The sequence below is a fragment of the Dipodomys spectabilis genome, unplaced genomic scaffold (genome assembly GCF_019054845.1).
Source record: "Dipodomys spectabilis isolate Male_0828 unplaced genomic scaffold, ASM1905484v1 ptg000018l, whole genome shotgun sequence".
Lineage (NCBI taxonomy): Eukaryota > Metazoa > Chordata > Mammalia > Rodentia > Heteromyidae > Dipodomys > Dipodomys spectabilis.
The window spans coordinates 3965767-3983830 of record NW_024870695.1 but is presented as its reverse complement, the minus strand read 5'-3'; the positions used below and the strand labels follow the sequence as shown (position 1 = coordinate 3983830).

Here is an 18064-nt window from a genome sequence, read left to right as displayed (position 1 = left end):
GATCTCAGCCTCCTGAGTAGCTAGGATTGCAGGCATGAACCATCTGTGCCTGGCAGTTTCACAGTTTTTATTTTAAATACAAGGGCAGAAGCAGGGGTTAAAGAGTCTTGGGTTTCATCCTGGACCAAGGGAGAACCCCACATTTCTATAGTCAAGGCGCTTCAGCCATCTCTGGAGTCTCCCTCTTCCATCTTGCCTCTCTCCCTTCTTCCTGCTCATATCAGCCTGGCATTCAAGGCTTTCCCTAGTCCACTTCCATTTTCCTGCTTCCAAAGGTGCCCAGGCTCTGGGCAGGGGCTGGGTCTCTCAAGATCCCTTGCTGGCTATAGGTTCCCTTGGATGTCCTGCCTTTGCTCAGGCTGGGCCCCTACCTAGACTTCCTGTCCCCTTGGTCTCATTGAGCCTCCAAAACTCAGCCCCAGTCCCAGTTTCCCATCTAACTCTCCGACTGCCGTCCTCCTGGAATGCCCTCTGGGGCCTGGTCTGGGCAGAGCCCTATTAAAGGAAGTGAGTGCAGCCTCATCTCCCATATGGCTGGTCCAGAGCTGGGCATGCCCAGCAGGGACCATCATGTGCCTCCTCTTCTAAGGCTCCCCACCCCCAAACCCCCAAGGCATCTGTGGGGGAGGGAGGGAGGGTGTGTGTGTGTGTGTGTGCGCGCGCGCGCGCGTGTGTGCCAGTTACTCCAGGTGGAGCCCAACGTGGGGATGCAGGAAACTGTAAAAACCAGGGTCCTCAGGCCCAGCCAGCTAGGAGTCTTCAAACCTAGGTGGGAGGAGCCACGGGGGAGGGGCCTATCGTTGAAGGCGGGGCTTTAGAAGATCCGTCCGGTGATGTCACAAGCCAGCGCCCAATAGGAAGCGGCCAGCCAGGAAGTCCCCCAATAGGAAGCGGCCAGACAGGAAGTCCCGGGCGTGCTGCGCGGCCACGTGGTCGCCGAAGGCCGTGGCGGTCCCGTGGCTGGCGGCGGCGGCGGAGGCAGGTAGGGACCCCCATTCAGTCTGAGGCCGTGCGGGGCCCGGGAGGCTGGGGTGGGATGTCACAGATGCACCGGCTGCACGTAGCTGCGCGGGAAGAAGCCCTCGTGCCCGCCCGCGCGGCCCCGCCACCAGTGGGGGTCGGGCCGCTCCAGGACCTCGAGGATGTCGCCGCGGCGGAAGCTGAGTTGGGAAGGGTCCTGTGCCGAGAAGTCGAACTGGGCCTGGGCGAAGCAGGTCCGGGGCGGCTGCAAGGGGAGGCCGCGGTGAGTGGGCGCCCCCGAGGCCTAGCAGCCCGCCACCCCCGACCCCCCCAGGAAGAGCCTGGGGTACAGTGGGTGACAGCGGAGGGCGTCTCAGGACGGCACCAGGGCTGACCAAGCCCAGGCCAGGGATGGCTGCCCACACAACTGTATCCGCATGGCCTGTGTGCCTCCCAGAAGCCAAGGCTATGTGGGCAACAACCCGGCTTCCCAGGCAGCGCAGCCGGGGCCACCGGCCGGTGGGTGAGGGGTGGCATCCTGGTCCTTAGGGTGTGATTTTGGTGAGGTGCTGAATCAGACATGGTAACCTTGATACCAGGTATGGCACCACAGCAGCGGGCTTTATACACGGCAACGTGATTCTGCTAGAAGCAGAATCTGTGTTTGCTGCTTATATTGCCCTCCTCAGATTGGGGGGGGGGGGGGAGCACTGTATCTCCAGGTGTCTCACCTCTCGGGCCTGGGGTCTAGGCCTCCCTGTGCTTCAGGTGGGACTTTTGGCTATCACTGTCCTTTAGGGGTCTGGTTTCCTCCCAGGCACACACAGCTCAGCAACTTTCTGCTGCACAGGGCCCAGCCTGCCCCAGGTCAGCTGGGTGTGTGTGGGGGGGGGGAGGGTCTCAGCTCTGAGCCTGCAGAATGCTATCCTCCAGGATGCTGATAGGATCATCAGAGGCTCTGTAATTAGGGGATCTCTACCCAGGAAGGAGGAGGCGGCAGTTGTGAGTCCCAGAGGAATGAGCCAGCACTGGATGGGTAACGCCAGAGCCCAGCACCGGATACAGCACTAGCCTCAGTTGGCCCCTTAGCTCCATCCTGGCTTTGGCACCCTTTTCCAGGGTAGAGCCGGCCCCTGAGGGGTAAGTGGGTGGATGGAGTTCTGGGAGAACAAAGACCCGGCTGGGGGAAGGGTCTTCCTGGAACTGGAAGCTCTCAGGCGACTGGGCTCCTGACTGTGGGTCAGACACAGGAGGCCCACAACGGGTGTCCTAGTAGGGGCTGGTCAGGTAGTTTGCCTCTCATGGCAAATCAAACCCCCGGAGCTCACTGTGTTGAGCAGAGGGGAAACTGAGGCCTGATTGAAGGTTGGACCAGCCCTCAGGTCACACAGCAAGGCGCTTGAGAGACGGGAACATAGTAGGGCTGGACTTTCACTGTGGCGTTAGGCAGCCTCCTCCTGAGCTCCTGGAACACTCTGCAGAGCCCCAGTTCAAATGTCCCGAGGTCTTGACCCAGGCTTTGCCAGCACCCCTCTTTCCAAGGAAAACAGTGAGCTGGGGCTAATAACCTCATTGGCCGCTGCCATCATTATAATGAGAGTGAGAGCTGGTCCCCGGGGGAGCCTTGATGAAAGGGCTGGTTGGTGGCAAATTGCTGTTATTGTGAGGCTGAGGGGTGGATGGATCCCTCCACACCCTGTTCCCAGCCAGGTCTCATCTCCCCCAGGGCTTACAGGGCCCCATGTCCCACCTAAGGCCAGGAGGCTCTCAGAGTGCAGAGACCAGCTCAGCGTGTAGGACTCAGTAGGTGTTTGTTCACTCATTCATTCATTCAACTATTGTTGGCACTGTGGACAAGTCAGACAGAACTCCCATCTGCCCCATCCCTTGATGGCCCTACCTTGAGCATGGGCTCCTGGTCCTGCAGGAAGATCTGCCGCCTCTTGGCGATGGTGGTGGTGCGGTAGAAGTCCACCAGCTCGTTCAGGGAGTTGAACTTCTCTTCCCACAGGAAGTACTTTCCCGAGGCTTCACGCAGCACCTTAAAGTGCTGCACCTGGTCCCCATAGCTGGGGGAGAGGACCCACAGCCGCCTCAGACCCCGCCTCCCTCACCCACTGCCCACAGCCAGGCTTTCTCTGGGTTCGATCTGGAGTGGAGTAGGGGAGGTATTAATAGAGAGACTCCATTGACCTGACTCCACATAAGAGCTGAGAGTTCCTCCTGGCATGGAATATGGGGTTCAAGGTGTGGGCTCTGGATCAGCCCATTTTCTTGCTGTGTGACCTTAGGCAAGTTACTTAACTCCTCTGAACCTCAGCTTCCTCATAATGCTAACATTTCCCTTAGGATAAGTCAGCAGGAAATGCTGGCTGTGGCTTGCTGACCACATGAAATGTCTCTTTCTGAGTGCTTCTCTTTCACATTTTGTCAACATCCCCCTCTACTTTAACAGTCTCCCCACATCCCTGCCCCTTCCCAGGCCCCACAGTCCCTTGGGAAGTGAGTCCTAAGCTCACCCTGACTAAGGACAAAGCCTGCTACTGTGAGAGTAACTCAGGATTTCCTTTCTTCACCTTCAAGAACCTTCTAGGAGCCAGGCACCAGTGGCTCACAGTCCCAGCTGCTGTCATCCTAACACACAGGAGGCTGAGCTCTGAGGATCATGGTTCAAAGCCAGCCTGGCAAGAAAATTCGTGAGACTCTTTATCACCAATTAACCACCAAAAAGCCAGAAGTTACTCAAGTGGTAGGGTTCCTCCCCACCAAAAAAAAAAAAAGGAAGGAAGGAAGGAAAGAAAACAAAAGCTTCTGTGGCTCCCGGGGACCTCATAAGGAAGTCTTAAGCAGAGCTAAGAACTGGTCTAATGGCACATCAGTCTCCTTTCCTTCACGTCTTCTGTGATGTAGCTCAGAGCCCTTCTCTTTCTCTCCATGTGCGCAGCCGCCAGCCCACTACTAACAAATTGTACTAAGTCCCTCCCTGTGCAACTGACGAGATAAATCACAGGTTTTCCGATTTGGCGGGCAGGTCAGGCTGTGCAGGGCCGGGGTGGAAGGGGGTGCTGGCATGGGAGTTCACTTCTGGGCGGCAGAGGTGTGGGTGGGCCTGCCTCACAGCCCAGGGCAGTGGGGAAACGGAGGCCTGAGTGCAACCAACCTGCTTAAGGACTCCCAGCCAGGAAGGTCAGGGTAGGAGCCATAGGGGAGTTCAGACATGCTGTGACGATCTCCCGATTGATTACTGGGGTGTGACAGAAGCAGTCATTATTCCTGTGATATTAACTGTGTCCCAGATCTCATTCCACGTCCAGATCCCTCTGTCCTGTTGTTCCTGGGCTGTGCCCCCATGAGGCGTGCCCACCCTCCTTCCCCGGGGCCTGGCTTCACCCCAACTGCCCTTCCCACATGCCCAGTCAGTCCCTCCCTGAGCCTTGGGTGCCTGTCTGGGAGACACAGTATGGCTGCCCCTCCTTGAAGCCAGGCAAAGGAGGCTGGGGCCGACCGGGGCCCGAGCAGGTGTCTAGACTTGCTGAGGAAAACACAGAACAGCCCCAGCACTCTATGAAGCAGGGCTTGCTTAGTATGTATGGACTCCTGTTCGGGTGGCTGGCGGGGCTGAGAGCCTGTGGTCTGGTCCAGTGTGGGCAGGCGCATAGTGAGAGAGGTGACTCCTTAGCCTCCTGAGCCACAAACCACAGCCTGTTGTGTTCACATTAGGGGCTCAGTGAGATCCGACCTCCGGTGTAGAGGCTGGCCGTCTCTACACGTAGAAGGCTGAGAATCCGAAGATCAAGGTTCAAGGCCAATAAGGGCAGAACTGTGTGAGGCCCCTTGTCAATGAAGGCTGGCCACGGCGGCGTGCCTGTGATCCCAGCTATGTGGGATTCCTAGCAGAGGCAGGCGGTGCTCAGTCTCACACTCTATCTCAATATTAACCAGGGCTGCACCGGGCTCTGGCAGCTCACGCCTGTGATCCTAGTTACTCAGGAAGCTAAGATCTGAGGATGGAGGTTAGAAGCCAGCCTCGGCAGGAAAGTCCTTGAGACTCTTCTCCCCAATTGATCACCAGAAAACCAGTAGTGAGGCTGTGGATCATGGAGTTGAACACCATCCTTGCATGGAAAAGCTAAATAATAGTGCCCAGGCCCTGAGTTCAAGTTCCATTACATACACACAGACGCACACAGAGGTACACTCCCCCCCCTCAGTGGCCAATGTGGACACTGCATTTACAAACCTGGGTACTCCCACAGCGTCAAGTCCCCTAAACCACAGGGCTACAGCCATCATCTCCACTGCCCAGCCCTGCTGCTCAGCCTGTCCACCCCCACCTTAGCTGGTCAGCCCTGGGGCTGGGCCACTAAACACGGAAGATAAAGATTTAAGATAACAGTAAACCAACGGTGACCGAGGACTCCCCCGTCCCTGCACACCTGGCTGAGTCAAGATGTCCAACGAACAACATTGTCTCCTCTCCATCCCTCCCCCTTCCTACCTTCAGGCACTCACCCTTTCCTCCAGAAACCACCTCCATTATCAGAGTTAGGGGTTCCTTGGGCCGCTCTGACCCACAAAGCCTTCTTGTTATCCACTGCTCATAATGACTCAAAGACTACCCATTAGAGAGGGGCTCTGGAAGGCCCCAGCCAGATGAGACCCAGAGAGTGGACAGTTAGCACCTACGCCGAATTCCTATCAGAACTTCGTTTCAGAAACGTCCATTGGGCCAGGTGCCAGTGGCTCATGTCTGTAATCTTAATTACTCAGGAGGCTGAGATCTGACGATCTCAGTTGGAAGCCAGCCTCTGGGCAGGAAGGTCCATAAGACTCTCATCTCTAATAAACTACTCAAAAAGGACCAGAAGTGGCACTGTGGGGCAAATGGTAGAGCGCTAGCCTTGAGCACAAAGAGGCTCAGAAACAGCACCCTGGCCCTGACTTGAAGCCCCAGGACCAGCAAAAAAAATAAAATGTATATATCTATATCTATATCTATATATTAGAATAAAATTTTTTTTGTCAGTCATGGGGCTTGGGCACTGTCCCTCAGCTCTTCAGCTCAAGGCTAGCGCTCTACCACTTGAGCCACAGCGCCACTTCTGGTTTTCTACTGGTTTATTGGACATAAGAGTCTCACAGACTTTCCTGCCCGGGCTGGCTTTGAACTGCAATCCTTGGATCTCAGCCTCCTGAGTAGTTAGGATTACAGGTGTGAGCCACGGGTGCCTGGCTTAGAATAATTTTTTCTTTCGGGGCTGGGAAGGTGGCTCAGTGGTAGAGCGCTTGCCTTGCATGCCTGAGGCCCTGGGTTCGATTCCTCAGCACCACATAAGCAGAAAAAAGCCGGAAGTGGCGCTGTGGCTCCAGGCCCAATCCCACAACCAAAACAAAAACAACAAAACCGGGACTTGTGCCAGGCCTGGCCTGTGCTCAGTGCATGGCAGGCCCTGTCCCCCCACCTGGCCCGTGCTTGCTGACCATGGCTGAGGAGGCTGGCTGGACAGCCGGGTGACGACAGACACAGGGCAGCCACACTGGCGTGTGCTCCACAGGAGGCAGCCGGAGCCTCCCTCACCACGAAGGATGGCCGTCCCGCGGCGGGGCCTGGAATGAGTATTGGAAGGCTCTGGCAGGATAGCAGGGCTCCCACAGCCTCTGGTCCCCGGGCTGGAGGCCCTGGCCTTCAGCTGTTGTCACCCGGGAGGTGTGACCCTGACCCCAGAGCAGACTGTGTGCAGACAGCCGAAAATCCAAGGACCCAGTGCTCACGGCGACCCGTCCTGCCTGGCGGGTTTTTCTGGAATGGTAGCAGGGGTGGGGGCAGCAGCAGGAGCAGCAGCAAAGGTGACTGGCAGCCCGGGGGGGGGGGGGGACAAGGAGAGGGGTGGGGGCAGCAGCCTGGGGACTCCCCTGGACCCACCCAGATGTCCATCTCCACCATGCATAGCTCTCTCCAGCCATAGGACCAAGGCGGGGACCTTGTACTGTAGCCAGGAAACTGAATGGAACTGGCTTTGAGACACAGTCAGGGGACACAGACCCCCAACAGATGTTTGGGTCTCAGGGAAGGGGGGTGGAAAGGCAGACCGGGCTAGTCAGGGCACAGGAAGTGGCATCTGTCCTGCTGTTCCTTGCTGTGGGGCCTTAGCCAAGTTACTGCACCTCTCTGAGCCTCAGTCTCCTTACCTACAAAGCGGGTTCCCTCCCCCTTGTCTGCATGGACAGCCGGGCCTGAAGTGGCACCATCCCTGTCCTGATGTGACCATCACAGCACAACACAAGAGCGCCTGTCACCCCAGGTTCCACGGGCCAGCTTGGCAGGACAGACACACGGACATTGAGACCCCATCAGCTAGCAAGGAAGGAAACCCCTCACTGGGGGACACACTGCCCCTGACCACAAGAGAGCCCTTGGTGGCCTGGCAGGAGTGTGGGCACGAGTTGGCAGTCCTGGCTCCTGTCCTGTCAGCTGCCAGCTCAGACCCGCCCCTGGGGAGTGGAGGGGGGCAGCCCTTTGTAAACTCGTAAAGAGCAGCTGGCTGTGACCACGGTTGCTGGGCAAGGCAGCCCGAGCCCATAAACCCACCTTTGACAGCTTTATGAGGCTTGGCAGGGGGTGTGGAGGGTGCCGCGCGTGGGGGTCAGAGTTCCCGAGGCCCAAGCCAGCCAGGGAAGAGAGCTCATACCCAGACAGACAGACAGCTTTCTCTGATGACCACCACCTCCCTGGGCTTCAGAGACTGCCTGGGGTCACACAGCAAGTCAGGGTGGGGCCTGGATGAGACAGGCTCCCAGCTTCCCCGGGGCTTTGTGTCTTGTCTGAGAGGCCTGGGGACGGGCTCGTAGCTTTCCACGCGTGCTGGTGGGTTCATGGCAGTTACTCCAGCAGCCATTGACCCCATTGATCGAACATGGGTGAGTGACTCAACTGATCTCAATGTAGACATCCTTTTTTGTTGTTGTTGGTCGTGGAGCTTGAACTCTGGGCCTGGGCGCTGTCCCTCAGCTCTTCAGCTCAAGGCGAGCGCTCTACCACTTGAGTCACAGCGCCACTTCCGGTTTTCTGGTTAATTGGAGATAAGACTCTCACAGACTTTCCTGCCTGGGCTGACTTTGAACCTCGATCCTCGGAACTCAGCCTCCTGAGTGGCTAGGATTACAGGCCTGAGCCACCGGTGCCCAGCTAGATGTTTGTTTTTTTTATAGATGGGGATAACTTGAGAATTAAAAACCTAGAATTACATAGCCAATAGGTATTGATCACAGTTCCCACACCCTAAACACATGTCCCTAGCCTCCGAGAGTCTTGGTTTTGCCCACTTACACCCTGCTGGGTAGTTTCTAAGACCCCCCCCCCCCCCACCTGTTCCCTGCTCTGTCTGGGAGAAACTGAGGGTCGAGAGCGCCATCTGGTGGTGCAGTGTACAAACCACAACCATTGAACTGGGAGCCTCCTCCATGCCATGGGGACACCTCTGGCAGAAGCTGAGGGGAAGCTGCCAGGGTCTCTGAGCACTGCTCTCCAGTCCCTGCCCAGGACACACTGGGCTGGGTCCCCTCTTTAAGACCTTCTAGCTGCTCCTGGTCAGTCTGCTGCTATCCACACAGACCTCTCTGTCTCACCCCTGGGTCTTGGCAGTTGTTTTGTACTTTTTTTCCTCTTGTACCTGGTATATCCTCTTTCCTAGTGTACCAAACTCCTATTCGTGCCTCAGGGCCCAGCCCACATATTACCCTGGTTCTGTGCTTTAACCTTGCCATATGACCACTATTGTGAATTTCCTTTATCCATCTGAACACCATGGAGACCATTGGGGCAGCTGTGGCCATTTCTCTTTCTATTTTTCTTTCCTCCCTCCTTCTCTTCCTCCCTCCCTTCTTTCCTTTTGCCAATTCTAGGGCGTGAACTCAGAGCCTGGGCACTGTCTCTTAGCTTTTTCACTCAAGGCTGGCACTCTACCACTTGAGTCACACCTCCACTTTTAGCTTTTGGCTGGTTAATTGGAGATAATCTCTCAGATTTGTCTGCCTGGGATGGCTGTGAAGCACAGTCCTCAGATCTCGGCCTCCTGAGTAGCCAGGATTACAGGCGTGAGCCACCAGTGTCCAGCTGTGTGTCAGTTCCTTGAGTGGTCCCGTGTCGCACCCTGAGTGTGGTTCACTCTGTGGTGTGGAAGGCTCTCCAGGGGAAGGCACTCAGGGCTGGTCATGTGAGAGCCGCAGGCCCAGCAGGGCTGGGGAGAGGCTGGGGCTGGGCTTCCTTGCATGAGATGGGCGGGTGGTAGGCCAAAACTCCCCTCTGCTCCCTGGCCCCCTCCCCTTGCTTGGTGGGTGACCTTAGGCTTTGGGGTTAGTTCCAGGAGCCTCTTGAAGCCCAGCCAGCCTGCCTGGCGGGCGCCATTCCCAAGAGATGGCCAGGCCCTGGGCAGTGGTACTGGAATAGAGCCACTTCCTGCCTCTGGGAAAGCAGCTCTGGGGTCTGCAGGGACTGTGGTGAGGGACAGGAGATCCGTGGTGACTCCAGCTGCCCCCCGGCCATCCTGGGGACAGGTCAGGGCTTCCTCCCCACACATGCTGGCTGTGCCTGTATTTTTAAGAAGGGGAATGAGGAGACAGGCCCAGAGAGGGTCACGTGCTCTCCCCCACCCCCCATGACCAGCTTCCCCAGAGGAAGGGGAAGCCATGACTCATGGCTGTTTGCACAGCTCAGGGACAGCAATCCAGAGTGCCGGTGGCTCACGCTGCAAACCTGCTGCAAGCCTCTCCTCCCAGATCCTTATTCCTGGGCCTCTGGAAGCCTCCATCTCCTGGTTCAACAGCCTTCCCTGACCACCCTGTGTTATTTGCTGGTTCTCTGTCACCTGGCTGAGACATACACCCACAAAGACCACTCTGTTTCCCCAGCTCCCAGTGCAGGGCCCAGCCCTGACCTATCTCCCCACCCCACCCCTGCTCCCCCATGCCTCTGGAGCCGCCCCTCGCAAACAGACATATCCCATCATGGCCACCCTCCCTCAACGCTAGGAACCCGAGCCAACGGAACCCCCTTGCTTTGAGTGTCTTAACCCATGTATTCCTTCCCACTTCACACATGAAGACAGGGCTCAGAGAGGCCAAGCCCTTCACCCAAGGTCACACAGCCAGAAGTAGAAGCCAGGCTCTCCTGTTCTGGGGGCGGGTCCTCTCCATAGCATTGCTGTAGGGTGGGGACAGCCGCCCTTGTCTTCCCTGCCCCCCTCCCTCAGTGCGCTCACTCTCCCAGCTCCCCCACCCCCAGGCGCAGGCTCACTTCACAGACACGGAGAACTCCCCCGGGGAGCTCTCGCTCTCCCGGATCAGGAAGGCGCCCAGCTGGTCCCTCTGCATCAGGATCTCTTCAGCCAGCTGCCGAGAGATCCGGCCCGAGTACCACCTGTGGGGGCGGGGGACGTGCTGGGGCTGGGACAGGTTATGGGGATTCCCCTCACACCACCCAGCCTCCACACCACCCAGCCTCCACACCACCCAGCCTCCACACCACCCAGCCTCCACACCACCCAGCCTCCACACCACCCAGCCCTCACACCACCCAGCCTCCACACCACCCAGCCTCCACACCACCCAGCCCTCACACCACCCAGCCCTCACACCACCCAGCCCCCACACCACCCAGCCCTCACACCACCCAGCCCTCACACCACCCAGCCTCCACACCACCCAGCCTCCACACCACCCAGCCTCCACACCACCCAGCCCCCACACCACCCAGCCCTCACACCACCCAGCCTCCACACCACCCAGCCTCCACACCACCCAGCCCTCACACCACCCAGCCCTCACACCACCCAGCCTCCCACACCACCCAGCCTCCACACCACCCAGCCTCCACACCACCCAGCCTCCACACCACCCAGCCCTCACACCACCCAGCCTCCACACCACCCAGCCTCCCACACCTGAACCAAGGGAGGCCTCACTGCACCTATTTTCACAGGTGGGGGAAACTGAGGCACCAAGGGGCAATGCGAGCCGCCCAAGATGGCTGCTGAGCGCCTGAGCTTGGGACCCTGACGCTGGTGTCCTCCCCAGCAGGGGCCGTGGCAGTTGGGGTGGCTAGGAGGGGAGCTGCACCCCACCCCGCCCCACCTCTGCAGCTGGGCCTGCACGGGGGTTTCCTGAGAGGCCCTACGTCTCCGAAGAACCCACAAAACCCCACCAAACTCCTAGAAGATGTCAGTGCGGGGGCGGCTGGCACCCTGAGGTGGCACCGTTGCACACCCCAAGGGGGCCCTGCCCTGCCCCCCAACAAGGAAGATGGGGTGAGGAAAGCACCCCAAAATACCAGTGCCAGCCTCCTTTTCTACCTTATCTGTCTCTGTCTCTGTCTCCTCTCTTTTGCCAGTCCTGGGGCTTGAACTCAGGACCTGGGTACTGTTTCTGAGCTCCTTTTGCTCAAGGCTAGCACTCTACCACTTGAGCCATAGTGCCATTTCCAGCTTTTTCTATTTATGTGGTGCTGAGGAATCGAACCCAGGGCTTCCTGCATGCCAGGCAAGTGCTCTACCACTGAGCCACCTTCCCCAGCCCCCTTATGTCTCCTTTACCAACGTGGAACTTGAAGCCCAGAGAGGGGCAGCGACCCCTGAGATGCTGCACAGGGACCATGGCTCTCCCAGAATCCCCCTCACCCCTCCCAGCCAAGTACACACAGGGCCAGCGCCTCCCAGCTGCAGTTCCGCTCTGCCTCCTGCCTGCTGTGTGACCCAGGACCAGTCACTGAGTCCCTGTGCCGGTCTCCTGGTCTGTAGGCAGTGCCCTAGCCTCACCTCACGGCCTGAGAGGCCCTGAGAGCTGCTGCTACCGGTATCTGCATGCACCCCTCCTGTCCTCTGCAAAACCCAGACGGGACTGGGTGTCTGACGCTTTCGCTCATTGGCCGTTGCTCTACCATCTGAGCCACGCTCCCAACTCCTCCCTGGAACTCTTCTCCCTTGACCTCCAGGCCCAGTGGCCCATACCCTTCTCTAGGAAGCCCTCCCTGGTCAGTTAGCTGGTCACGAGCCTCCTTGCTCCAGGGGACAGGTCTGGGAGCACTGGGTCTGCACCACCGGCTCCCAGGGGCAGTGGGGTGACAGTGGGGCTCAGCAGGAGTGGGCCCGGCTTGGCGCACGCGCACGGCCTGCTGGGACTCAGCCCTCTGGGACTGAGTCAGCTGGAGTTTCCTGGAAGCAGAGTCCTGCCAGGCCCCTAACAGCTGCTGTGGCCTGAGCCTCGCCCTGCTACCTCCTGCACCAGTGGCCACAGCATCGAGGCCCCCACTGCTGGCATCCCCTGGAGGACGCCTCTGGTCTGAGCTTGGGGGTCTCAGCAACGTCCCACTGGACAGGGTCCTTGGGCCTCCAAATGAGCCTGGAGCCCAGCACAGTGGCCCTGGACCAGCTGCACCCAGCACAGGAAGCCGGGGGCGGGGGCAGTTTTGGAAACAACCCAAAGAAAGATAAAGAGGAAATACCCTCCTCGGGCCCCACCTGGGCCTGCGCCTCCTGCCCCGGCTTCAGCCCTGTCACCGGCCCGCACGCCTCCCTGCGTCCTCTTCTCTGGCTCCTCCATGGCTCCCTACAACCCCCCCCCCCCCCCCCCCGGCCTGGCCTCTAAGACCCCTGCCATGAATTCTCTCTCTACTCTCCCTTGGCTTTTCCTGGCCTTCCCTTGTTTTCTAGTTCTTTCTGCTATCCAGCCAACTCCTGCACATCCTTCAAAGCCTCACTCCTTACCGCCTCTCGCTTGCCTTGGTTAGTCACCCCAGTGCTGTCTCTCCACACAGCGTCTCTGTTACTGCTAACAGGACAAGGCTGTGCTGGCCCCTCTGTCCCCTGCACTACCCACGTGGGGGTCCCCGGTGACTGTGCAGTGCCCTGGCTGTCATTTAAAACCTATGCAGCTGCGGACTGGTAGCTCAGCCACTCAGGAGGCTGAGGTCTGAGGAACATGGTTCAAAGCCAGCCTGGGCAGGAAAGTTCGTGAGACTCTTCTCTCCAGTGAACCTCTAGAAAACTGGGAGTGGAGCTGTGGCTCAAGTGGTAGATTGCATGCCTTGAGTGAAAAAGCTCAGGGAGCGCACCCAGGTCCTGAGTTCAAGCCCCATGACCGACAAACACAACCCCCCCCAAGCCTATCCCGCTGGTTTCATGGATTTCTCGATGCCACACTGTCAGGGCAGCAGTGTGGAGTGCCACCCGCTGAGGACGCGGCCTGCAGCCTGCCGGGGCCAGCAAGTCCCGGGATACCCAGGTGGACACCCCACTCCCCCGTCCTAGCCTCTGCTCCCGCCAGCGGGGGACACAGCACCCAGGGGACCTCGGGGGTACTCACGGGTGGGGCTTGACACGGATGTAGTTCTTGGGAACGAAGCCCTCTGCCCCCCGGAGCTCGGCCTTGTACCAGTTCTGGTCATCCTCCATGTTTAAGATCTGAGGGGAGGGGAGACAGCCGCTGGTCACCAAGAGGGATAGCTGGCCCCTGCACGCCCCCCCCCGCCCCGCCCCCCTGCAGACCCGTGGGGGGGGCATCAGTAGCAGATCTAGGGCCTTTTGATGTGAGTGGGGGGGAGGGGTTCTCACATCTGCCTACCACACAGCCTCTGGTGAGGAGCGCAGCCCCAGCCCGGCCCAGGTGCTGTGTCCCAGGTCACCTCCAGCCCCGCCACGCAAGGTAGGCTAAGAGGAACCGAGATGCATCACCAGAGTGGGGGTGGAGGTCGCTGGGGTGAGACACTGGGGGCTGGGGGAGAAACAGGCCCGACCTGGAAAAAACTACTGTCCCCCCTCTAGCCTGAACCCCGCTACCCCAGCCAGATGGAGCCCTTCTTTCCTGTCCTGAGCCTGAGCCAGGCTGGCCGGCCCATCCCAGTGACAGATAGAAGTGGGTAGCTGAAAAAAACCAAGTCCTTGCACTGGTCGGGTGAGGAATGGGGCCTGCGGGCTGCCTGCCACAGGCTCCTGGAAGATGCCCTGGGTGGGCCGGACCCGTCCCCTGCCCCACTCCGCCTGTGCCCTGAGCTCCGTGCCCTCATCTGTCAGGTGGACACGGCTAGGGCCACAACAACCTGGGTCCTGCCATGTCCAACCTCACCGTCCTGATCCTGTCTCTTCCACTTGGAATCCAGAAATGTCCTTGTGGTAACCTTAGCTGAACTGTGTGTGTGTGTGTGTGTGTGCATGTGTGCGTGCATGCGCGTGCGTGCGTGCATGCATGCATGCCCTGGTCCTGGAGTGCACTGTTCCTGAGCTTTTGTGCTCAAGGCTGGCTCTCTACCACTTGAGTCACAGCTCCACTTCCAGTTTTTTGGTGGTTACTTGGAGATAAGGGTCTCATGAACTCTCCTACCCAAGCTGGTTTTGAACTTCGATCTTCAGATCTCAGCCTCCTGAGTAGCTAGGATTACAGGTACGAACCACCAGTGCCTCCACCTGGCATTCAGTTTTATCTAAGCTGGGCTCCAACTCCAGCAGCAGCAGCAGCAGCAGCAGCAGCTCTCCGCTGCTTTCCTTCCTTCCTGTGCTCAGTTTACATGAATCAGAAGGCCACAGAGCTTATTTTGTTTCTTGCTTGCTTGCTTTGAGCTGGAAGCTCACTAGGTAGCTCAGGCTGGCCTCGAGCTCCTGGACTCAAGTGATCTTCCCACATCAGCCTTCCAAGAGCTGGGACTCTGGGCGAGTGCTTGCTTTTGTGTCTGGGCAATATCTATTGCCTGTCCTTCACAGCCATACCTGGCCCTCGCCCACGTTGTACGAGTGTACCTGTCAGTGGGGCGCCATTGGCTCACACCTGTGATCCTAGCTACTCAGAGGCTGAGATCCGAGGGTCACAGTTCAAGGCCAGTCTGGGCAAGAGAGTCTGTGAGACTCCACTCATCTACACACACACACACGCACAGCCATAAGTGGAGCTCAAGTGGTAGAGTGCTAGCCTCAAATACAAAAAGCTCAGGGAGAGTACCCAGGCCCAGAGTTCCAGCCCCAGGACCAGTACCAAAAACAAACAAAAAGCAGTATACATTTCCCACTTCCTTAACAATTTTGGAGATTGTCAGGTCCAGTGTGGCTGCCCAGGGAAATGGAAAGGTGTGGCTTGCTTCCTCTTTCTTTAGGAGTGTCTCTGGTCCTGTCTGTGGCCTATTTTCCTCTCCTGTGGTTGTGATTTTCTTGTAGACCTAGCCCTTGAGCTATGAAGACATGATTTCGTCTTTCTTTCCTTCATCTAAGCTTCCCTCGGTCACTATGACAGCCTCTGACTCCCAGCCCCTCGCTCGCTATTTGCTCTCCAGCCACAGGCCTTTTCCAGCCCTTCCAGCATAGTAACACAATCCCGCCTCAGGGCTTTTGCAATAGCTCTGCCCAGCACAGGGCTTTCTTCCCCAGGCCCTTTGCACCACCAGTTCCAGTTCCTCCTGCAGCTTTCAGATCAGGTGCCAGCTCTTTTTATTTATTTACTTTTTTTAATGTCCTGACCCTCACCTCCCCCATATCAGTCCTCTTTCTCTTGCCTCCAGTCTGCCTCCCCCTCCTGTCTCCCTGTGCAGATTTTGCACGCAGCACAAAGCCTGCTATACAGGAGGTATCAACATCTTAGTGTGTGGGAAGGGGAGCTGATACCTGCCTGTCATTACCCATCTCCTACACACACACACCTATTTCTGGTTTCCTTTCTTTCCTACCTGTCTTTGCTTTTCTATCCCTGTACTTCCCTGAAAAAAATCACTATGTGCCACATGCCCATGGCTCACTCCTGTAATCCTGGCTACTCAGGAGGCTGAGATCTGAGCATTGCTGTTCAAAGCCAACCTGGACAGGAAAGTCTGTACGACTCTTATCTCTAATGAACCACCAAAAAGCCAGATGTGAAGCTGTGGCTCAAGTGATAGACACCAGCCTTGAACACAAAAGCTCAGGGACAGTGCCCAGGCCCCGAGTTCAAGCCCCAGGACTGGTGCGCACGCGCACACACACACACACAGATCACTGTGTGCCAGGTGCTCCAGCATGCCCCTCCCTCTGGTAGGTGATGGAGGAGATGAGCCGGGCCGTCACCATTGTTAGACGTGAGCCTGCCAGGCATCAGTTAGACAACCCCACTAAGCTTGGGTGGACAGGGCCCCGAGGAGGGGGCTGTTGGACTTTTCAACAATTGCCTTGGGGGACCCTGCTGACCTGGCTCCATCCACCACTTCCAATTGCTCCAAGCCTGAGCTGGGGGTCCCTTGGCCTCATTCCTATTCCTCCTGTCTCCTTACAGCCTGCAGCTACTTAGGGCTGAGAGCCACCAGACTGCTTGCTCCCTGATGAGTGGCTGAGGCCCGGACCAGCCCCGGTGCCCGGCGTCTCCTGCCGGCTGCTGGGCCTAGTGCTCAGCCCGACCGGCCACATGCACACACCCAGGCAGGCATGCCAACATCCCGCATGGGCAAGGACACCTCAAGGAAAGGCACGGCCCCCTCCCCCTGACTCCAGCAGCACGCTGCCCTGCCAACTCAAGCTCATAGGGGACAGGGCTCAGGCTGAAAGGTGGCCCTTCAGGGGCTGGGAAGGTGGCTCAGTGGTAGAGCGCTTGCCTTGCATGCCTGAGGCCCTGGGTTCCATTCCTCAGCACCACATAAGCAAAAAGAAAAAAGCTGGAAGTGGCGCTGTGGCTCAAGTGGTAGAGCGCTAGCCTTGAGCTGAAGAGCTGAGGGACAGCGCCCAGGCCCAGAGTTCAGGCCCCACGACCGGACCAAAAAAAAAAAAAGAAAGGTGACCCTTCACCAAAAAAGACAATCACCTCCCTGCATCCTAGTTCCTGGAAGCGGGGTGCGCCCCCACACCCCAGCAGCTAAAGTTGTGTGGCTGGGTCTGGAGCCCAGCATATGGGGCATCCCCCGGAGTGCCCGCCCCTCCCTGTGCTTCAAGATCGGGGTCAAGGGCAGTGCCCAGGGCTCAGGGTGGAGGCATTGGGGGGTGGGGGTCCTCGGTGTGATGTCACTGCTCCCCAGGGAGGCTGGGGCTCCAGAAGAGAGTGGCAGGTTCAGGGTGCATTAGCGGCACAGCTGCTCCCGCTCTGAGCTCACACATGAACTTAGAAGCAAGGACATTTGTCCACACACTCATGTGGAGAGGCTGCCGTGTGTGTGTGTGTGTGTGGGGGGGGGGGGGGGGGTGTATTTTCCCTTTTCTCCATACTGCTAGGCAGCTCATACAGGGCACTTAAGTCATACCTATTGTAACCCATTAGATTAGTGAGTATGCTTGTTTCTTCCAGGGTGCGCATGCGGGCTCTCTTCTCCCCTTCCCCATTCTCTCTCTTTCTCTCTCTCTCTCTCTCTCTCTCTCTCTCTCTCACACACACACACACACACACACTGCTTTGCCCTCTCAAGAACGTTCACATATTTTTTTTCTAGGTACTGTGCCCCGATCTTGAGTCCTCATGGCCACAGGAAGGTGGGGAAACTGAGGCTCAGAGAGAGGAAGTGGCCTGTGTGGACTCACACAGCCAGTAAGTGGCGGGGCTGCCCCCGGGCCCCCCGCTCTGAGTCCCCGCCGGCCCGTACCTTGAGCGTGTCTCCCTTGTTGAAGGCCAGCTCATCGCTCTCCGTGGCCTGGAAGCTGTACAGGGCCACGGACTCCATCCCCGCGGCGTGCGCCCGGCCGGCCGGCCCGGAGTGGAGCGTGGAGCGGGAGGGCTTCCTGCTTCCTCTGCGGCGGGGGCGCCTCCTTTGTTTTGAGTGTGTTTGTCCCTCTGAAGCTGAGCTTGAAACCGCCCTGGTGGGGGAGCGGCAGGAAGCGGAGGCCTGTCACCAAGGCCTGGCACGGAGGGCGCACGCGCACGCGGGGCCGTGGGCCTTCCAGCCAGGTAGGGCCCTAGGGCGTTTCCCTGCCAGCCCTGGAAACGGGCCTCCCTTGAGCCCTTGCTACAGATGGCAAAAGGGAGGCCGGACATGGCAAGGACGCCAGCCCCTTAGGCATCGCACCTCACGGCCAAACCCCCAGTGCCTCCAGCCATTCCCAGCTCCTGCGGCAACACCTGCTTTCCCCTGTCCCTTCTCCCTGCTGCGGCTCTCGTCCTCCTTTGGCTGCTGCACACCCCT

The 18064-nt window shown here is 58.4% G+C and overlaps 1 protein-coding gene across 2 annotated transcripts; it reads right to left on the bottom strand.

The window, feature by feature from the left end:
* Positions 1–46: 46 nt before the first annotated feature.
* On the bottom strand, positions 47–17721 carry LOC122103330 (GRB2-related adapter protein). Of its 2 annotated transcripts, XM_042673885.1 has the most exons (5): positions 17528–17719; positions 13315–13412; positions 10253–10375; positions 2861–3029; positions 47–1225 (listed from the first exon to the last, which is right to left on the bottom strand). In XM_042673885.1, exons 1-5 carry the CDS (start codon positions 17603–17605, stop codon positions 1040–1042), a joined length of 654 nt encoding a protein of 217 aa, XP_042529819.1. In that variant the 5' UTR covers positions 17606–17719; the 3' UTR covers positions 47–1039. The 2 variants fall into 2 exon arrangements, with proteins under 2 accessions (XP_042529819.1, XP_042529820.1); XM_042673886.1 differs by lacking the exon at positions 10253–10375 and having other exon boundaries at positions 17528–17721.
* Between the last annotated feature and the right edge of the window lie 343 nt (positions 17722–18064).